The 17,824-nt window shown below is 33.9% G+C and overlaps 2 protein-coding genes across 2 annotated transcripts in view; one reads left to right on the top strand and one right to left on the bottom strand.

Annotated features, from left to right (window-relative positions):
• Positions 1-27: 27 nt before the first annotated feature.
• Positions 28-1,125, bottom strand: dod (dodo). The gene is made up of 2 exons (XM_053759710.2): positions 984-1,125; positions 28-632 (listed from the first exon to the last, which is right to left on the bottom strand). The coding sequence occupies exon 2, from the start codon at positions 629-631 to the stop codon at positions 161-163; it is 471 nt and encodes a 156-aa protein (XP_053615685.1). The 5' UTR covers position 632; positions 984-1,125; the 3' UTR covers positions 28-160.
• A 4,331-nt stretch (positions 1,126-5,456) lies between these two features.
• The window catches only part of Tk (Tachykinin), a 58,068-nt gene continuing 45,700 nt past the window's right edge, over positions 5,457-17,824 (top strand). Inside the window, exon 1 of the mRNA XM_053759751.1 lies at positions 5,457-5,578. The gene's annotated coding sequence lies outside the window, so the exon portion shown is untranslated. The remainder of the gene's footprint in view (positions 5,579-17,824) is intronic.

Consider the following 17,824-nt stretch of genomic DNA (forward strand, 5'->3'; position numbering starts at 1 on the left):
AAAAAGTTAAAACTATTAAAATATGTTTTGTCTCAGTTTGTAAAGCAAGACAGAAATAAAACATTTTGAACATAAGATTGGTTATAACTTTGTCATGACAGTGTTAAAGAACAACAGAACTAAAATGGGGCAATCTGATTCTTTCAAAAATCCATTACTTTTAAGCAGTTCTTAGTATTATATGAACACCAGAGTCTGTCTCAATGGGTTTGCTGAGCTGTCCGACTTTCAGTTTGAAAGCTTCTTCCTCAAATGGCAGTTGCATCTGTCCACGACCGAACAAACCGAGATCTCCCCCACGTTTCGCAGAAGAACAATCAGAATATTTACTAGCAATATCCACAAATGTTGCGTCGTTCGCTACAATCTGCTTACGATAGCTCTTTAGAATCTCAAGTGCTTCTTCTTTGGTACGAGTAATAGTCTCCTCTCTCCAGGATGACGGCCGTCGACTCTCCGAGTGTTTGACAAGTATGTGGCTACAGCGGATCTCACCGGGGTCCGCAGGGGCTTCCGGACGTTCCCATTGAGACTTCTTCGTGTACATGTTGATGAAATATGTCATTCCCGTGGAACGACTAGTCCTCATCTCCCATCCCTCTGGCAAGGGGGCGTCATTATCGTTGGACATTCTGCAACGGGTTTATTATTTCTTGTTGGAGTCATTCAAAACAGGCAAATACAGATTTTAATAAAACGTAGACCAAGGTGTCTAGGTGTTAAAAAAACTTGTCACGAATTAAAAAAAACAGTGATGTGTACAGAAATTGTAGATGTTTGGAAAATATGCAAGCATTTTTTACAATATTTTTAGAATAATGGATGGGTAATATATTTTGTGTAAGTAAAAATTAAGTAATAAGTACCTATAAATCTTTGTTCACCATAAAACTAAGTTTAATTTTGACAAAAAGCGTTATATATAAATTGGCCAAAAACATAACCTTTTTGTTATGATTTTTATTAAGATATTATGGACTCACCTTGATTGATTGCCTGGTTGTTATCCGCTTCTCGTTATTCTGAAGTAAGTAAAATGAAAAATTAAATCACAAATTAAGTTTAGAAAACAAAATCAAAATCAGATGCCCAACAGACGCCGACGATAATATTAATTTGTCAACGACGGACAGACGGAGACTTGAAGTTTGACGTTGACATTTTGATTGACTTTACACACTAGTGTTTCTATTAGAAAAAATACGGTTGCAGAGTTAACTATTTCATTATAAAATATATCTAGCGCCATCTCTTTCATTACTTTAAAAACATTAATTGTAGAATTCGCTACTGGTGGAGGCAACTAAAAATTTATGATCGCAAAGAAAGCAATCTGCAGTATAGATGGCGATAGCATGATCAAACGCAAAGCCAGCCAGAATGCCATTGATCGTGGTGAATCGAAGTACCGAGCCATGCCCCACATGCTCCGTTGCGACAACGCAGCACGTGTTAGCTTCAGTGTTTTCAATAGGTTTTGACACTAACGTGCGATGACTTACGTCGAATGTCTATAGGTAGGCCCATTTTCTGCGTTGATCAGTTGACAGAGCTCAACGGAGCAATGGGGCTTGGCAATGCAATGGGCACTATCGGCAAACATTACGTTAAACTTTGGCGGATTCGGCAAACGTTGCTGGTTTTTCATTGTGGTAATATGTAGGTATAAATATCTCTCATACAAACTAAACAATATTTATTTGCGGCATCTGTCCGAGTTCGGCGATATTGACAAGACTGCACAGATTTAGATTAGTTCTTCTAAATATGTGGTAACCAGCAAGACAAGTGTGTATGCCTACCTAGTTAGGTACTTACCTAGTTATTTTTTTTTTGTATTTGTTATTATATTTAAGTAAATAATTTATATATCGAAGTAAGTACCTAATTTAGGTTGTTTTGTTGTTGCTTTTACTAACACAACTAATTTTATAGGTAACGAATTTCAAGATAAAACTATGGGACAGATAGAAGAAATTAAAAAAAGTACCTATTTTGACTCAGAATGTGATTACTTATATCATCATGGAGCCGAACGAAGCCCCAAGCTTCTAGATAATTCTATGTAAATGCAGCCTCAATCTCGACATTGCTGTTGATATAGTTTGCCGTTAATTTGGTACACAATACCGATTGTATGGTCAACATCCAACGGTTTCAAATTGGAATTCGATTGAACTATTATATTATTGGGCAGTAAACCCTCAAACCTGTGCCCTCAAATTACGTAAGCAATACAATTCCTCGGACATAACTTTGTGCAAAGATACCGCAGTCTCTCACATCATTAGATTCCACAGGCCATAGCCTAAATGGTCTGTGTCAGGTTCTCTGGTTATATTCGCTGCTGTGACGCAGTAAGTACTTATTTGATCAAACCTTTCTATTTCTTTGTACTTCAATTTCATTAACGCTGCAAAATTAATACGAAAGTCTGTTGAGATCTGTGGCTAAAAAGATCCCAGCTCGTTCAGTCGCTGTATGCTGTGACTAGAAGCCATAAAGTTGATTTCACTTAAAGGTGAGATCACCTTATTTAGAAATTCTGTGCGAGCATTAGAAATGGATGAAATAGGATGGAATGAAAATCTAATAAACTTTTAGTACCTACCTATATGTAGTTGTAATTATATTTCAATATACCTACATAATACTTTATACTTGGTGTTGCTCACAGCTTCGGTAGACTATTTATTATCTCGGGTCAACTATGTGTATTAAACATTTTATCTAAATCGGGCCAGCGTAGGTACAATCAACAGCACATCAACCTACCCAAATTAATTGCAAACTGGTCGCTATTACCGCGCCATGGAAGTTCATGCAGGGTAACTTAATGTGCTGTTGACAGTATCTTAAAAGCTGACAGACGAATTCGCATTTGTAATCTATTATAGTATTGATTCGTGGTAGGGACGCCAGCGCAAGCACCAGACGGGTGATTGATCCTTCTATTCTGGGACCATTTCACCCAATTAATTAATATTTATATGTATGAATATCTAGTACTAAATCTCATTCATGATCGACATTCTGCAATAACTATTGCCAACGTAGAAAAACTTACCTACCTTGTTAATTCAAATGTAAATTTCACGGTCAGCTACCCCGAAAGGTTATGAGGTAAAAATATAACTCTATTCCATAATGTTTTCAATATTTTTTTATACGGGACATATTTATTGGTGAAGCCCTTTCCGTAATTATTTTATAAAAACAATTTCCTCTCTCTATAAAATGAGCACTAGATATATATTTTTCGTTCCCTAATGTTTTTTCTTTATCATTTTGTATTTTTGTGCGTTTTTTTAGTTAGGTAAATAATTTATGATGTTCTTAATTAAAAAAATAACTTTACTACAATTATTTGAAGCTAGGTTTTGCGCACTGGTACTTCACTCTTGTAGAAATTGTCTCTAATAATTCAATTATTTTAGTATCGATTAAATTTAGTTGATGTTTAATACTTGATAATATTCTTCACAATTAAATGCATTTTATTACCATTTTCCAGCTAAATATGACAGCACAACCTGCACAATATTCATATATCCTTTCGTCAAGGTAACCTAGAATTTGTCTTATCCATATTTGTATCTTGTATCGTGTTTTGGTGCATTAAAATAACTTTACTTGCTTACAATACTATAGTTAAATATATCTATTTTTATAAATCACTACATGTTACTCGAAGCTTTGCTCCCGTGGGAATTTTGAGATAAAATATAGCCTATAGCAATGTTGTATAATGTACATTTCTAATGGTGAAAGAATTTTTGAAATCGGTTCGGTAGTTTCGGAGATTACCCGCCTCAAACATACAAACTCACAAACGCTTACGTCTTTATAATAATAGTATATAGTATAATAATAGTATATATATCAAACATACAAACTCACAAACGCTTACCTCTTTATAATAATAGTATATAGGTTAATATATATACACTACATGTATATGATGATGTTTAACTCAATTAAGTTCATTTATGGACATACACGACCACTGAAACTCGACGGACTGAACATTCGGCACGACTGCAACGAATGTGTGCTCACATTTCATTTAATTGGCGTTGCATCATTATCAGCTAATTGCTGTGTTATGTATCTATTGATAATTGCATGCGGTTCTCCGATTCCATTTACGCGAGTAAATTGACCCTTTACGGGCATACTTTTTGACAATAGACTAGGTTTCCAGAGGTAGACTTTTATATGAAAGTCGTCTGCATCTGCGTGGGTAGGTACCACGCTGTCTATTTCTGCCACTAAAATTGTACTGTTCCTGAATGGTGAGAGAGGTAGTGTAATTACAGGGCGCGTGTGACACCACAGTTGCTGCAGGCGTCGCTTAGGCTAGGCTTATATATAGGCTTCGACCACTGATAAGTCGCATACCTAATTACCACAGATATCTAACTAGTTGCTCTAATATAAAAATCTGTGCTGTTTACCTGCTTTCTAGTGAGTAAGTATACGAAAAAAGGGGATTCCTATGACCCTTTTTAGGTTTCGTAAGAACCGATATAAAATGTGTTAGCTTACACACTGCACAATATTTAAATTGTTCTAAATTATACAGAGAAAAAATCCAGGAAAAAAAGGATTGATTTGCTGTTTTTTTTTTTTAATTCCGTGACATTTATGCGTAATGATGACTAAACTACACAGCTCCGGGGGCGAAGACGTGGGCGAGTGCGATTGCAGATCACAAAATACTGTAAGCACAGGTAATTAATAATTATCCTTAACTCATATGTATATTGTGTGTATCATTCGTACCTATTCGTCCACTTATAAGATTCTCCATTGTCATATTAACATTAAGTCACTAACACGGCACTAAGTCCGGTCCTTTGAGAGGCTTGCGTGAGGATACAGATTTTACACGTAGATGCCCTTTGGAGAGTTTTGATGTTACGCTATCAGTGGTAGATATACCGTGTATATTCGGATACAAGATACTTGAAACTTGACATTGTATTTTCAATTAAATAGCAATAAAAATAGTGTTTTTTTTAGAAATAACTTCATATAAATACTATTACTTTCTCATGTTAAAATTTTTTTGTATAATTTTATTTACTTAAAACCATTGATTGTTTTTCATGTAGATGTATGTACTTACTAAACTTTTCATTTCTAGACTTTCGATAATTTGAACATAGGTTAGCGGGCGGGCCTTTCATCAGGCTAAATTCCATCAATTACTAATAACATTCATGCAAAAACGCATGTATAAGCCGCAAATGGTCCACTCGTCAGTTACCTTGCTGATAAACATATTCGCTATAATTAATACGATTATTGTAACATAGACGACACGAAAAACCTATTAAAGTTTTTGAGTGTTTCGCCTTTAACGTGATTGGCCGAGAGTTGCGCGCGGAGGCGTACGGCGGCCGTGATTGGTCGCCTGCGCGTGTAAGTAGTCGAGTTTTCGCGCGGTTTCCATCAGTTCAACAGTTTTCCCGCGCGAAACAGCGCGGATGACATTTTCGTTTTACGCAAAGTTGCGTTCGGAAGTTATGACCTGTGTATAACATCGTTTTTATCCGCTGTTGTGTTACATTTGGTGAGTAAAATTTTTATATATCATTACAACATACATACATTTTAATATACTTTACTTAGTGTTATATTACGATGGAAAAAATAAATGAAATTAATGGTATGTAGGTAACGTAAATTAAATATTAAATACACTGTATCCATGGGGACTGTATCCATTTTATTTTATTCGAGAAGATTTATCGTTCTTTAGGTTATTATTATTAGGTAGATATAATTTTGGAAAACGTTCACCTAATAACATAAATCTTACAATAATAATATTACAATATCTCAAAGCAATTACTTTATTTATGTATTGTATAATTATGTAAAACGATGGCAGAAAGAGTGAAAAAAAAAACATTCATATTCAACAAGTTACGTAGGTACAAATAAATATTTATTTTTATATAATGTAAAATGGAAATCAGTAAAAGTTCAAGTTCGTATATAGATTGAATGGTTAAAATTAAAAGCACTGAACAGAAATATTCCGTAGTGGAATTTTGCTTGATATAAAATACAAATAAGATAATTAAACATGCACTTTGTACACAAGGCTCGTAATTATGCATGGATAATTAACGATAGTGTGTGTCTTAGAACGATGTCTTCTGTCACTTAAGTGTCTTGTGTTCGGAATACATGTATTAATAATGTAATGTACATTATTGATTATATATATATATATGATTTTATTTTACGTACAGTCACCAACACATTAACATACTGAAATCATTACAATTTCGCCCATATTACCGCCGCTTGATCCGCCGGAGATCCATGCAGTATAATTTAACATACGGTCGACTGTATTTCTGTTTATCTAATGAATTTAGGTATTTACCTACCTACAAGAGGCGGAGCAATAAATATTATTTTAGAATTTCATTTAGGTATTTATGACATTAAAGAAAATGTATTGTAGTATAACGTACCTTTAACGAATATTCGTCCTCACATTTAACGGAATTTTATTGTTCGACTAACTTTGTATAATAAGAGTGGTTTTTGAAATTAATTAGATTATTAAATAACAAGAGTCAATGGTTTTGCAACAAAAGTATAAACAAGTAAAAAATAAGTAGGTAGTTTAATTCGGAATCTATCTCCATAGTTTGTTCTTTCCCGCGGTGGAATTCTCGATTCGATTCGACATTGGAACCTTAGAGAAATAGTTTAAGACTTACGACAGACCGATCGCGCCTGTGATGCCCCTGGTATTGCAGTTGCTCATGGACAGCGGTGACCGCTTACCACCAGATGAACCTCTTGCTCGTTTGCAACCTTTTCCCATAAATATATACTGATATCTATAGTTATAGTAATCAACGTAGATATGGAATCTTACCCAGGATTTTCCTAATCAATACCTATTAGTGTCCAGTTTATCGACTGGAAATTCTGCTGAGTAAAACACTAGATCACGATCGTAAAACTAGTTCAATAGGGTATTATCTTGGAGTATTCGCTATAGGACCAGCGTCTGAGAGTGTCTGAGAGTATGAAAAAATATTCTTTGCGCTCACCATTCGACCACACCATTCGACCACACCATTCTACCACACCATTCGTACATAATTATTTAAAAAGTGAAAATCTGGCTGTTACGCTGGCTGTGTTTCACGACTAAATCACGCAGTGATTATTTTAATGAAATCTAATACATATATGTATAGATATGAAAAGCCATATGTAGGCTATGTCTGTACATAGGAGATAATAAAGAAAAATATTTCATTGGGCTATTAGAAGCCAAAACTATTTTTTTTTTAATTTTGCGTCAATTTCTCGCGGGAACAGTTATTTTTCCAGGATGAAAGGGTACCCTATGTCCTTTTCCATACTTCAAACTTTCAAAATTTCAAGTACCTACACAAAATTTCAAGAAGATTGGCTTAGCACATAAAGCCTGAAGAAGATACAAACAAACAAATTTACTTCCACATTTATAATGTTACAATATCACTTTTAACTTACATAGATATTTGTAATTTAAAATATGACGAGAACGCATAGCATTCTTCAAGAAGCTAAGTACTGGATGTTTTAGTCTGGAAATGAATAATAGGTGTTTTTTTTTAACAAAGATAATCTATTAAAAGAACATTATTTTAGTATTGAACAAAATCTGTTTCATTTATGAATGTATCAATTGTTGTTGTATAAACAAAAACTTTTACAATAATGAAAGTTTTACAGCTAAAATTCTATAGGCCTGAGGCTAATCAACGTGTTTATTTTCCAAACAGATAATAGTATGTAGATTATCAATTAATTGCTTTGAAACATTTGATACTAGTCAAGTTATTTAACCAAATCCCTCAACATTCAGCATTTTACAAATCGATATAGGTATAAGTAATACTGACGTTTTTTAAAGTCTTATCTTAATATCACTAATTAACGTTCAAAGACAAAGATTATTTATTTGCAAAAATACGAGTTTACATTTTTTTACAATGTGGTGTTAAAAGAAAAATTTAATCCTACATGTCTCACCGTCCACGGGTATGCAAATTTAAATGGAGAGCATGCTATCATCCCACAAAACAAAATCGAATAAATAAAAGTAACTAAATTAACTAAATTTTTATCTGAGTCTATCATTAAATATTAATTAGTATTCGTTTAAGTACAATTTATTAATTTCATAAGAACTTTGTAAATATAATGTAGTACCAATGATTAAAACAAAAACTAAATTAGTTAAAAGTTAAAATAATCTAGGTATATTACTTTACATGGAGAAGAATGTCCATTGTGCTACCTTCCTTCTTTATTACCTTTTACAATGTAGTAGTGTAGAAGCTGCTAAACCGACTTCGATCTGTTTAAAAAAAATCTCAAAAAATATTCTTCAGGGTAAACACAAGATACTTTTTACCGCGAACGAAACCACGGGCAGCAGTACTAAAATATTTAAGACTGAACCCGGTGTTTAGTTTCAGAAGCTGTAACATTTTAGCAAAATTATCTCGTGTTTCTTTGAGAATTCTTAAGTTGTTATATTTTATGTTTTTCTTTTCAGACACATGTTAGCCCTTTAATTTCTCACAGTAAAGCTAAAAAAAACATTATTTTGTTTTAACACAGTTAATATTATATACTCTCCCGAAGTCTTGACCACATTTTTTTTTATAAAAAAAAATCTAACTTTTGCTCTCGGCTTCGTCCGCGTTTATTACGTACCTATTAATTTATTACGAGCGTATGCTTCGGTTCTAAGCAACGTATCGCGATGAAACATATATCAGATCATTAAAAATTAAAACAAAAATGTTTTGGCTTTTAATAGTCCCATAAATGGGGCTCTCCATATTTATTTTGTTCTGATATTTTCTATGTACAGACATAGGGCACTTAAAGTTTCATTATACATTATTGTTTAAGTTATAAAATATACGAGTAGTATCGTTGGGTTAGTATCCCATAACACAAGTTTCAAACTTATTTTGGGGCATAGCCATGTAATTTGTCCATGTATATTTCTTTGAGAAGCAGTGGTGGTGTAATGGTTTGTTACTCAAAATCGCAGTTACGCAAAATCGTTTTTATGAAATTTGGTACACGGGTAGAATACAACCTGGAATAACACATAGGGTAGTTTTCCAGAATTTCCTACGGGAGCGAAGCCCCGGGGTGCAGCTAGTAATATAATAAACCCGCTATCCAGTCCAGATTAACAAGGCGTTGCATTCTAGTGTAGCTACATATTAAGGTAGATGTCTCTTTATAGTTCTATTTATATTCATGGCTAAGGGTCGTGGAATGAAACACAAACAACAACTTTCTTGGCACCATTAATGGAGTGCTTTTCCATTGCTTTTTCCATAGAGATAATTGTGAGTGAACATAAAAAATATTCTACTCCAAATTGGAAACTAAAGTTATCCCAGTACAGTCTATTCACGAAATATGCGCTTCCATTCACTACCATTTCACGGAATGATTGATGAAATGTATATTTCGAATGATTACGCACGTAAATTCTAACATAAAATACAAAATCTTTAGGATTTACAATTTTATGACAAAAATATTTCACGAAATGTTTCTTTTTTTGTCATTGACTGGATGATTAACAGGAGGAGAAGTATTCGACATTCTTTACGCTTCAATACGTTTCAATACTCCAATTAAACTAGAAAGTTAATGTTGATGTCTCTTATATGAGCGTTTTCCCAGTTGTTTCCTCAGCCGTTAAGCGTCGGAGGCCAAGGTCCGCTTTCCTACTTTTTCGTTTAAACTTTAATGATGAGTAAAATTATAAAAAAACAAGTGTAAGTCGGTCCAACTCATGCTTGACCGATTCTTTATTAACAGTCAATGCACATTTTCCCGTCTTGCGCTTAGAAACGGCCATCCCATTTTATTTCGAATGCAAATTATATCTTATAATGTGAAAACTGAATTTAAATTTATTCAATTCCAAGTGAATGAATATCTATCACAGAATTAAAAATAATAAATAGAAGTGGCATTTGCTGTCGTTATGCTCGGCCGCTGAATAAAAAATAAATCGTATACAACAGTACAGTAAAAAGTGCAAAGTGGTATCCAAATTCATTGTATAACTTCAGCCCTATATCCGGGGCGGAAAGTTTAATGACATGCAGACTGGTTGACATGTGGTCGAGTGGTTTGTATTAAACTAAACAACTCTTAATCAATAGATTTCAAGACGAGATTATTGATTGTTAGTAACTAATGCTCGTGCAGTATCTCCTTTTTTAGGATTCCGTATAGCTAGTGATTGCTAATGAATTGTAAAACGAACCCTTATGTCACTGCCACAAGAAGTCCACTTCTGAACATAGGCCTCTGTCAAAGACTTCAACCTTGACCGATTGACATCAGGTTGCGTGCAGCGTGTTTCTCTAAACTCAATTAAATAAAATATGTATGTATTCTGTGAATTGCATAATTTTTGTATGCAAAAAAAAAAATAATTGAGCCATTTAGGACTCCGAAATAATAACATGCATGGACGCTTTTTTAACGCGCGTTTAAAATACGTTGAGTAAAACGCGCATGAGTATCCGACACGGCAACCCGTTTTTTATTGCAAATACTTATTGCAAATAATAATAGTATATAAATCCCATTTTGAGCGTCATGCGTTGAATGTCATTCAAATCATTCATTTATCTGAATAAATGATCTGAACAAAATTAGACCTTCACAGGCACTTTTTCACGACACATTTTATATTATTAATTTACAATCACAAGTTACAAACTACTGGCATTTCGGAACGACTACTGCTGAGAAGAAATGCCGAAAGAAACTAATATGAACAGTGTTCTGTCCCTAACATGCCAGAAGGGCATGCCATTTGTTTCTTACATTTTTTTCTAATAGTATTCAGTCTAATAGTATCATTTGTGACAAAAGCTCGCTAATTTCAGGAGCTTTATTTACGTCCATGTGAACGAGGGGTAAATTAACACAAAGGCAACTAATCCAGGGCTTTGTTCCTTAAATTTTAACTGAGAAATAATAGCCTTTCTTCAGGTGAAGAATTCTCAAAGAAGCTTACGATAATTTGGTTAAAATGTTAGAGATTCTTAAACACCCGGTTTAGTTTCAAAGAAATTTGTATATCTCTATATTTTTTAATTTATTTTCGTATGTATTCATAATATTATTAGGTATAGTATGCAACTCTAAATAGAATTTTATTACAACGTACGTGTCAACCACGACAACTGTTTGCAACACCACTCACACGCGCACTGTATCCCATGCACAGTCTCCGCTGTGCCGCATGCTACTGGATCTCAATGCGTTCCTGAACCAGGCACCTGAGTGTGATGTGTTTGCTGATGAATGTAAGATGCTTGTCAGGAGTTGTTTGCGGTTTTGCGAGAATGACGAATGTGAGTCGACTTGCTTGTATCAAAAATACAACAATGTTTTTTTTATGTTTCTTGTTAATGTGATATTGTTATAAGATTTTTTATTTCCTTCCTTTTATATATACTGTAATAGGATACACATGTACCGTTGTATTTAAATAACAATAAATAAATAAAACACTCTGTCTGTCTCAAAATTGAAGATGAAGAAGTGAAGTAGGACCATGGGTATGGGTATTTATTTTATTTATTTAGGCACATCGCAACAACATAAACACAAAACAATGATAATATTATTTAACATAGGTATTAAAAACTTAACTTAGTGTTTACATCATTGACAGACATTCATATAAGTATCAATTTGCTAAGATGAAAGCGGGATATGAGAAAGAAAAGAAAATATTATTTTTTTTACTTCTTATGCTCGAAAATAAGATGATAGGTTGTAAAGTTATATTATAAGTTCTAGAGTATAAAGTAAAATCATCGTAAATTAATTTCCTTTTTGTTCCAAAGCGTTGATAATTTCCTCGCAATCTAAGTGAAAAACACAGTATAGACGTCGACAGAACATTTAACCTCCAAACTGTTGCCGAACTCAGACACATGAGGACGCGCATACATGAACATTGCGTAGATAGTATGAGTGTTTAAAACCAGCGAGGTATACCGAATTCGCCACAGTTTGGCAAACTCACAAACTGTTTGTCGACAGTGTGGAGCTGGCATAATAATTCAAGATAGTTTACCTACGCCTCGTCGTGCTTCGTTTTAGTATCTTGCTGTACTATTGTATACTTCGAGTTAAATTAAATATTTGTTTTACCAGTTGAAACGATCCTCCTAAATTTACGCTCAATTTGTAGTCAACTGTACACAACTTTTCACTATTAATTTTGTGTCATTATCTCTTAAAGCTCTCTGTCCATTTGGCTATAAAAGTGTAAGAAATCGTCCCTTTTTTTGAGATAAAATATAGCTTATAACAATCTTAAATAAAGTACCTTTCTAATGGTGAAAGAATTTTTCAAATCAGGTTCAGTAGGTTCGGAGATTGTCCGCCAATCACAATTTCACAAACGCTTACCTCTTTATAATAATAGTATAAATATCTTGGTTCGCGTCTCGTCCAGCACTCCTTCGTTCAAGGTCTATAAAGAGGCAGAATGCCACTACAATATACCTATATTAATCATTAACGTATTTTAAAATTTTTACGTCAAGAAATTAATGCATATCATCCTAAGTTGGATAAAGAATTTTGCAATTAAATTTATCGCTAGTTGACTGTAATATTTCATGTCATGGGATAAGTTCGCCTTAAAAAAACATATCTGTAGTAACCCTATTTCAGTTTATTTTGATGGTATTCTAGCAGTGATAGATTCTGCTACGGTCATATTATAGTATAGTACCTATAAACAGTCTAGTGGACAGAAACCCTTATTGATTAATACCTCTGTGTCCAGGGGCGATCAAACTTTGGAGATACTATTCTGGGTAACTCCTTAATGGTTTAAAATATCAATGTTATAAATTCGAAGATTCAATTGAGTTTGTACTTAATTATTATTTTGATCCCAATATTCTAAATATAGATAATATAATATAACAATATATATAAAACTCTTCAGTTACTGAGTGACTGACTGACTGACATGTACAGCCGAAACTACTGGGCGTAGGAAGCTGAAATTTAGCATGTAGGTTACCTGGGGAGTGTAGGTCAGCAATAAGAGATTTTTGGAAATTCTACCCCGAAGGGGGTGAAAGGGGTAAAAATCTTTATATGAAAACTCAAGTCACTAATTTCAACGGTGTACCGTTGAAGTTAGTGTCTTGAAAATTTGGATTTTAGTTGTGTATTATCCTCAACCCCTTCAAAAGGCGGATGAAAGATTGTATGGGACTTAATTCAATTTTCAAGATATGAATATGAAAATAGGTACCTAAACATACTCTTTGTAGTAAATTAAAAAGATTGTAGATATTTGTAAAATACTTAAGTCAGAAGAAATAGCGTTGTCGCTTTCATTAAAAGGCACGATCTTACCAAATTTGACGCGGGCGAAGTCGCGGGCGAAAGCTAGTACACTATAATGCACTATCGCTCAATAGTTCGCCAAAGTTTGGTGGATCCGACATCTATGGCCGGTATTTCATTGCAGTTATATATTATAAAACAAAGTCCTTCGCCTCTACTGCACCGATTTTTATGCGGGTTTTCACCAATAGTAGTGTGATACCCGAGGTAGGTCTAGGTTTTACAATGTGCGTTTATAATTTACGGGAAGGGAATTATAATTTACAATAAAAAGTTACCCATTGATTATTTCAGGTAATATTTTACGTATAACCAAATTTTATAGATATTCATTGGATATTTTGTGTAAGGCGCATTATTAATATGATAAGATTTGCATAAAATCTTTTTCTTCTTTTTAAAGTTAAACCTAACGGTTGTAAAAATACCATCGCTGAAATACGTATTTATCATTTTTAATGAAGTGCTTCGATCGTATTCTCGAAGTATTCTGAATTATTTATGTTTATACCCGAGATTCTTTTATGATCTTATTGATGAGAACCAGTAAACATCTTCTAGAATATAAATTTAACCACCAATCAAGCTCTAGAAACAAAACGGACAGACACGAGTCACTTTCACGTGTATAATTTAACTATATGTAGGTACTATCGACAGCACATCGACCAATCCAAATTCATTGCAAACTCGTCTCTGCTACCGCGGGATAAAGATCCATGCAAGATTGCTTGACGGTCAACTTTTTAGATATTAATTCGTAAAAAATAATAGTACCTAGTTTTCATCGACCACCACATGTTTCCGGTGAAAGAAAACATCGTGCACACTGGTTGATTATTAACTTTTGTGTGAAATGGAGAAGGCAATGGCAAACCACTCTATTTAGTGCCACGAAAGTTGGTGTGTGTGATACATCTATGATTTCAAGTAATGACCGCGACCCTCAGCCACAAGGAAATATGACTATGAAGAGAGATTATATTTCCAAGACAAAACAAAATAGTCCTCGCGATTTCCAGGTTGTATTCTCGGCTGTCTGGCACTAGAATCTCGTTTTACATGATTGCCTTCTGACGATAAAATGAAATAAAGACATTTGACACAAAAGCTTTACAATCTCATCCATATTTAGATAAACAGTTTCACTCCGTATAGTGGCCACTTTGACTCGAATAAACATCTTCAGATTTTATTGAACTACAAGCTTTTGCCTCAGCTTCATCCGCGTTATAACTTATTATCGATATCTCGGGTTCTATAAAACGTATCGCTATAAAACCTTTAACAGATTTTGAGTTAGACCTTCCGCTATACGACCGTAAAAACCTCATCAAATTCCATCCAGTAGATTTTGCGTGATATGCTAACAAATATACAGACAGAAAAATTAAAAATAAAATTGTTTTGGTTTCTATTAGTCCCATAAAGACCCCATATCTTTTTTTCTTAATATCTCCTTTGTACAGAGGTATATACTTACAGTTTTGTGACATTAAATCTAGGATCTAGCGATGTATTGTTCCACAGCTGCTATAAAAGAGGTGTTATGTTTATAGAATACATATATGTTAGGTAGGATTAAAGTATTTTTGTTTTTACGAATAGTGAATTTTAAACATACTTAATAACATAAAGTTAAGTTAGGACACGTTATTTTTATGTGATTATTTATGCGATATGCATATTATTCCTCATTTTTGTTGATAGATCTGCGGAATACACAAAAAGATCTAGAAAAAAAAATATATTATAATGATAAATTATTTGCTATATGTAACATACATGCTAGAACTAGAACTCCCTTGAACTCCTAGAGTATTTTAAGAATAGATATAAGTTTTTAAGTAGGTACACTATCATTATTCTCGGCTGTGGCACCCAGACACTCAGGGTCCTAGTACCATAAAGCATACAATTTTGTAGATTCAGTGATCAGTCATAACATAACAAAGCATTTGTGTAATTTTTTTTTTATCTTAAAATCAAATAGCTTTTCCAGTTGTGTTATCAATGTAACTTCTGTGGTACCAGGTGATGCGATATTAAAACCTAAAATTGACTTATCTCGGCGTAGATTTCATTTGGAGACCACCCAGACACTTGCGTCCTGCAGGGTGCAATGACCTTTGAGTTTTAAGTAAACACTACCAGGTAAAATGGAGTTTGAAAAGCTATTTGTCAATGGGAATTAGCCCCCTATACTTTTATGAGTGATAAAATGGTTTGGTTATAATTATTAAGGTGTTACTTTCATGTAAAAGTGAAAGTGCACTTTCAAAATAACTACTATACCTACCACCGTTGATCGGTAAACTTAAGTAGGTAGTACATTTTTTATATCCTTCTCTTCGTATTTTGGTTTCATTTCACAGCTGTGACGCTCTGATAAAAAGATTCTGTATCTGTATAAAAATAAACCTTTAAGATTCGGTTACAATTTAACGATTAGCCTAGCGTCAGTACACTACGAGAACGCTGTTGATGCCTATCAGCCGTCAAACCTCTATCATTGAGTTACCTTGACGACATCCACGAGAGGATATGGAGCGGTAATATTTTAGGGCGGGGACCACATGCTTCGTACATTCTTTATATGCTCATATATATATTTATGTCTCGATAAGAAAGAAATTATTTATTTACGTACGTTTGACATGTCCGAGGGATGTAACAGATCGGTTAACATGAGACAGGGAGAAGTGGTGGAGGTTAACGTAACGTATTAAAGTACAGCATGTACTGGCCCCACATAAAGTGGGATAAGGGTAGGTGGACGACGATGTTTGAGTAAGACATATGTCTTACTCAAACATCGTCGTCCATGTCCAGTATGAGAGATTCCTTACATTATCCTGGGTTATGCTGGCTCCACACTGTCGACGAACAGTTTGCCAAAGTTTGGCGGATTCTGTATACATTGCAGGTTTATCATTGCGGTAAATGAAAGCACTCATACTAACTACGCAATGTTCACGCATTCGCGTCGGCGTGTGCCTGTGCAGAGTTGGCATTAGATACACTCATGTGGTTTACACAAATGCTGTGCACTGCGTTCCATTCCAAACCATTGGTATATTGGCAGTAGCAAACGGATACGGATTTACGCCCAGGCGTAAACGTTTATACATTGCGTAAACCCATCTCTGGTAGCATCTTTATTATATACTGCTAGATTATCACACCTAAAAACTAGAACAAGAAATAAAGTTTTTATTTTTTTATTTTATCTTCATGTTTTTCTTATCCTTAAATTTTAAAGATTCAGCATTTATTTACTTTGAAAATGCTTTTGTTGCCTATCGACCCTATCGACTGTTCGTAACACTTTCGTGGACAACTTCTATAGCAGTTTTTAAAACAATCAAAATTTTTGATTTGTCTCGTCGAGCGTAAGCATACACACGCCATGGGAAGATATGAACTGGTTCTATTATAGCTCGGAAAATACACGCCATTAAGTCATTTATGCAACTGATTTAGTTTTAAATTATTGTTGAAAAGTGAAAAATTTTATCTTCGATAGTTCTGGAGTATCAGCGTGTAATGCGCTCCTCGATTTTTGATGAGATTAGAAGAACTACACGCTCATATTTGATTTATTTGGAAATTTCAAGTTCTCCATTCGCAAACGGCTCGAGTATACGGCCGTGTGGTGCAATAAAATGTGCAGTTTATTTCATGTGTGATGTATAATTTATTACGAAATGTGAATTTATAGCATCACGGCCACAGATTTTATATATAACTAGATACGAGCCTTTTATTTTTATGCAGTCAGTACCGTTTTAATTTTTGTGCCATATTTATACTCTTGCAAGTCGTGGCGATAAGAAATTAAAAATTGTTAATTTTAATATCAGTTGTATAAAGGAATTCTTCGAAATTAAAAAAAAATGCATATTCCGCTTTAAGTTGGTATACTTAGTCACAGATTAGACTAATAATAATACTTCTAGTAACTCAATGTTTTCTGAAGATATTAAGCGATGTATGATTATTAGGCGAGCATTTTAACGACTTATCATGACCTTAAATATTTTTTCTATACAGGGGTATACATTTTTGTATTCCGTGTGTACACACGATGTGATTACTTTCTATGTTTGAATGTTTTAATTTCTAATAGTAACATTTCCGATGTAACAATAATATTTTATGGACAATACATGTGTTCGAGCGTGTTCACATTCCTCGCTCAGTCGTTCTCTATACGGCGCAGTACGTTGTATTAATCCTCCGCACATAAGTTGAACCAAAATGGCGATAAAAGTGTTCTTTTTATGGGATTATTCGTGGTTAACCGCGAAATCCAAAATACTCGTTTATTTTTTCATAAATAATAACATCTCTAATTAAA

Source organism: Plodia interpunctella, chromosome 19 (assembly GCF_027563975.2).
Source record: "Plodia interpunctella isolate USDA-ARS_2022_Savannah chromosome 19, ilPloInte3.2, whole genome shotgun sequence".
Classification (NCBI taxonomy): Eukaryota; Metazoa; Arthropoda; class Insecta; order Lepidoptera; family Pyralidae; genus Plodia; species Plodia interpunctella.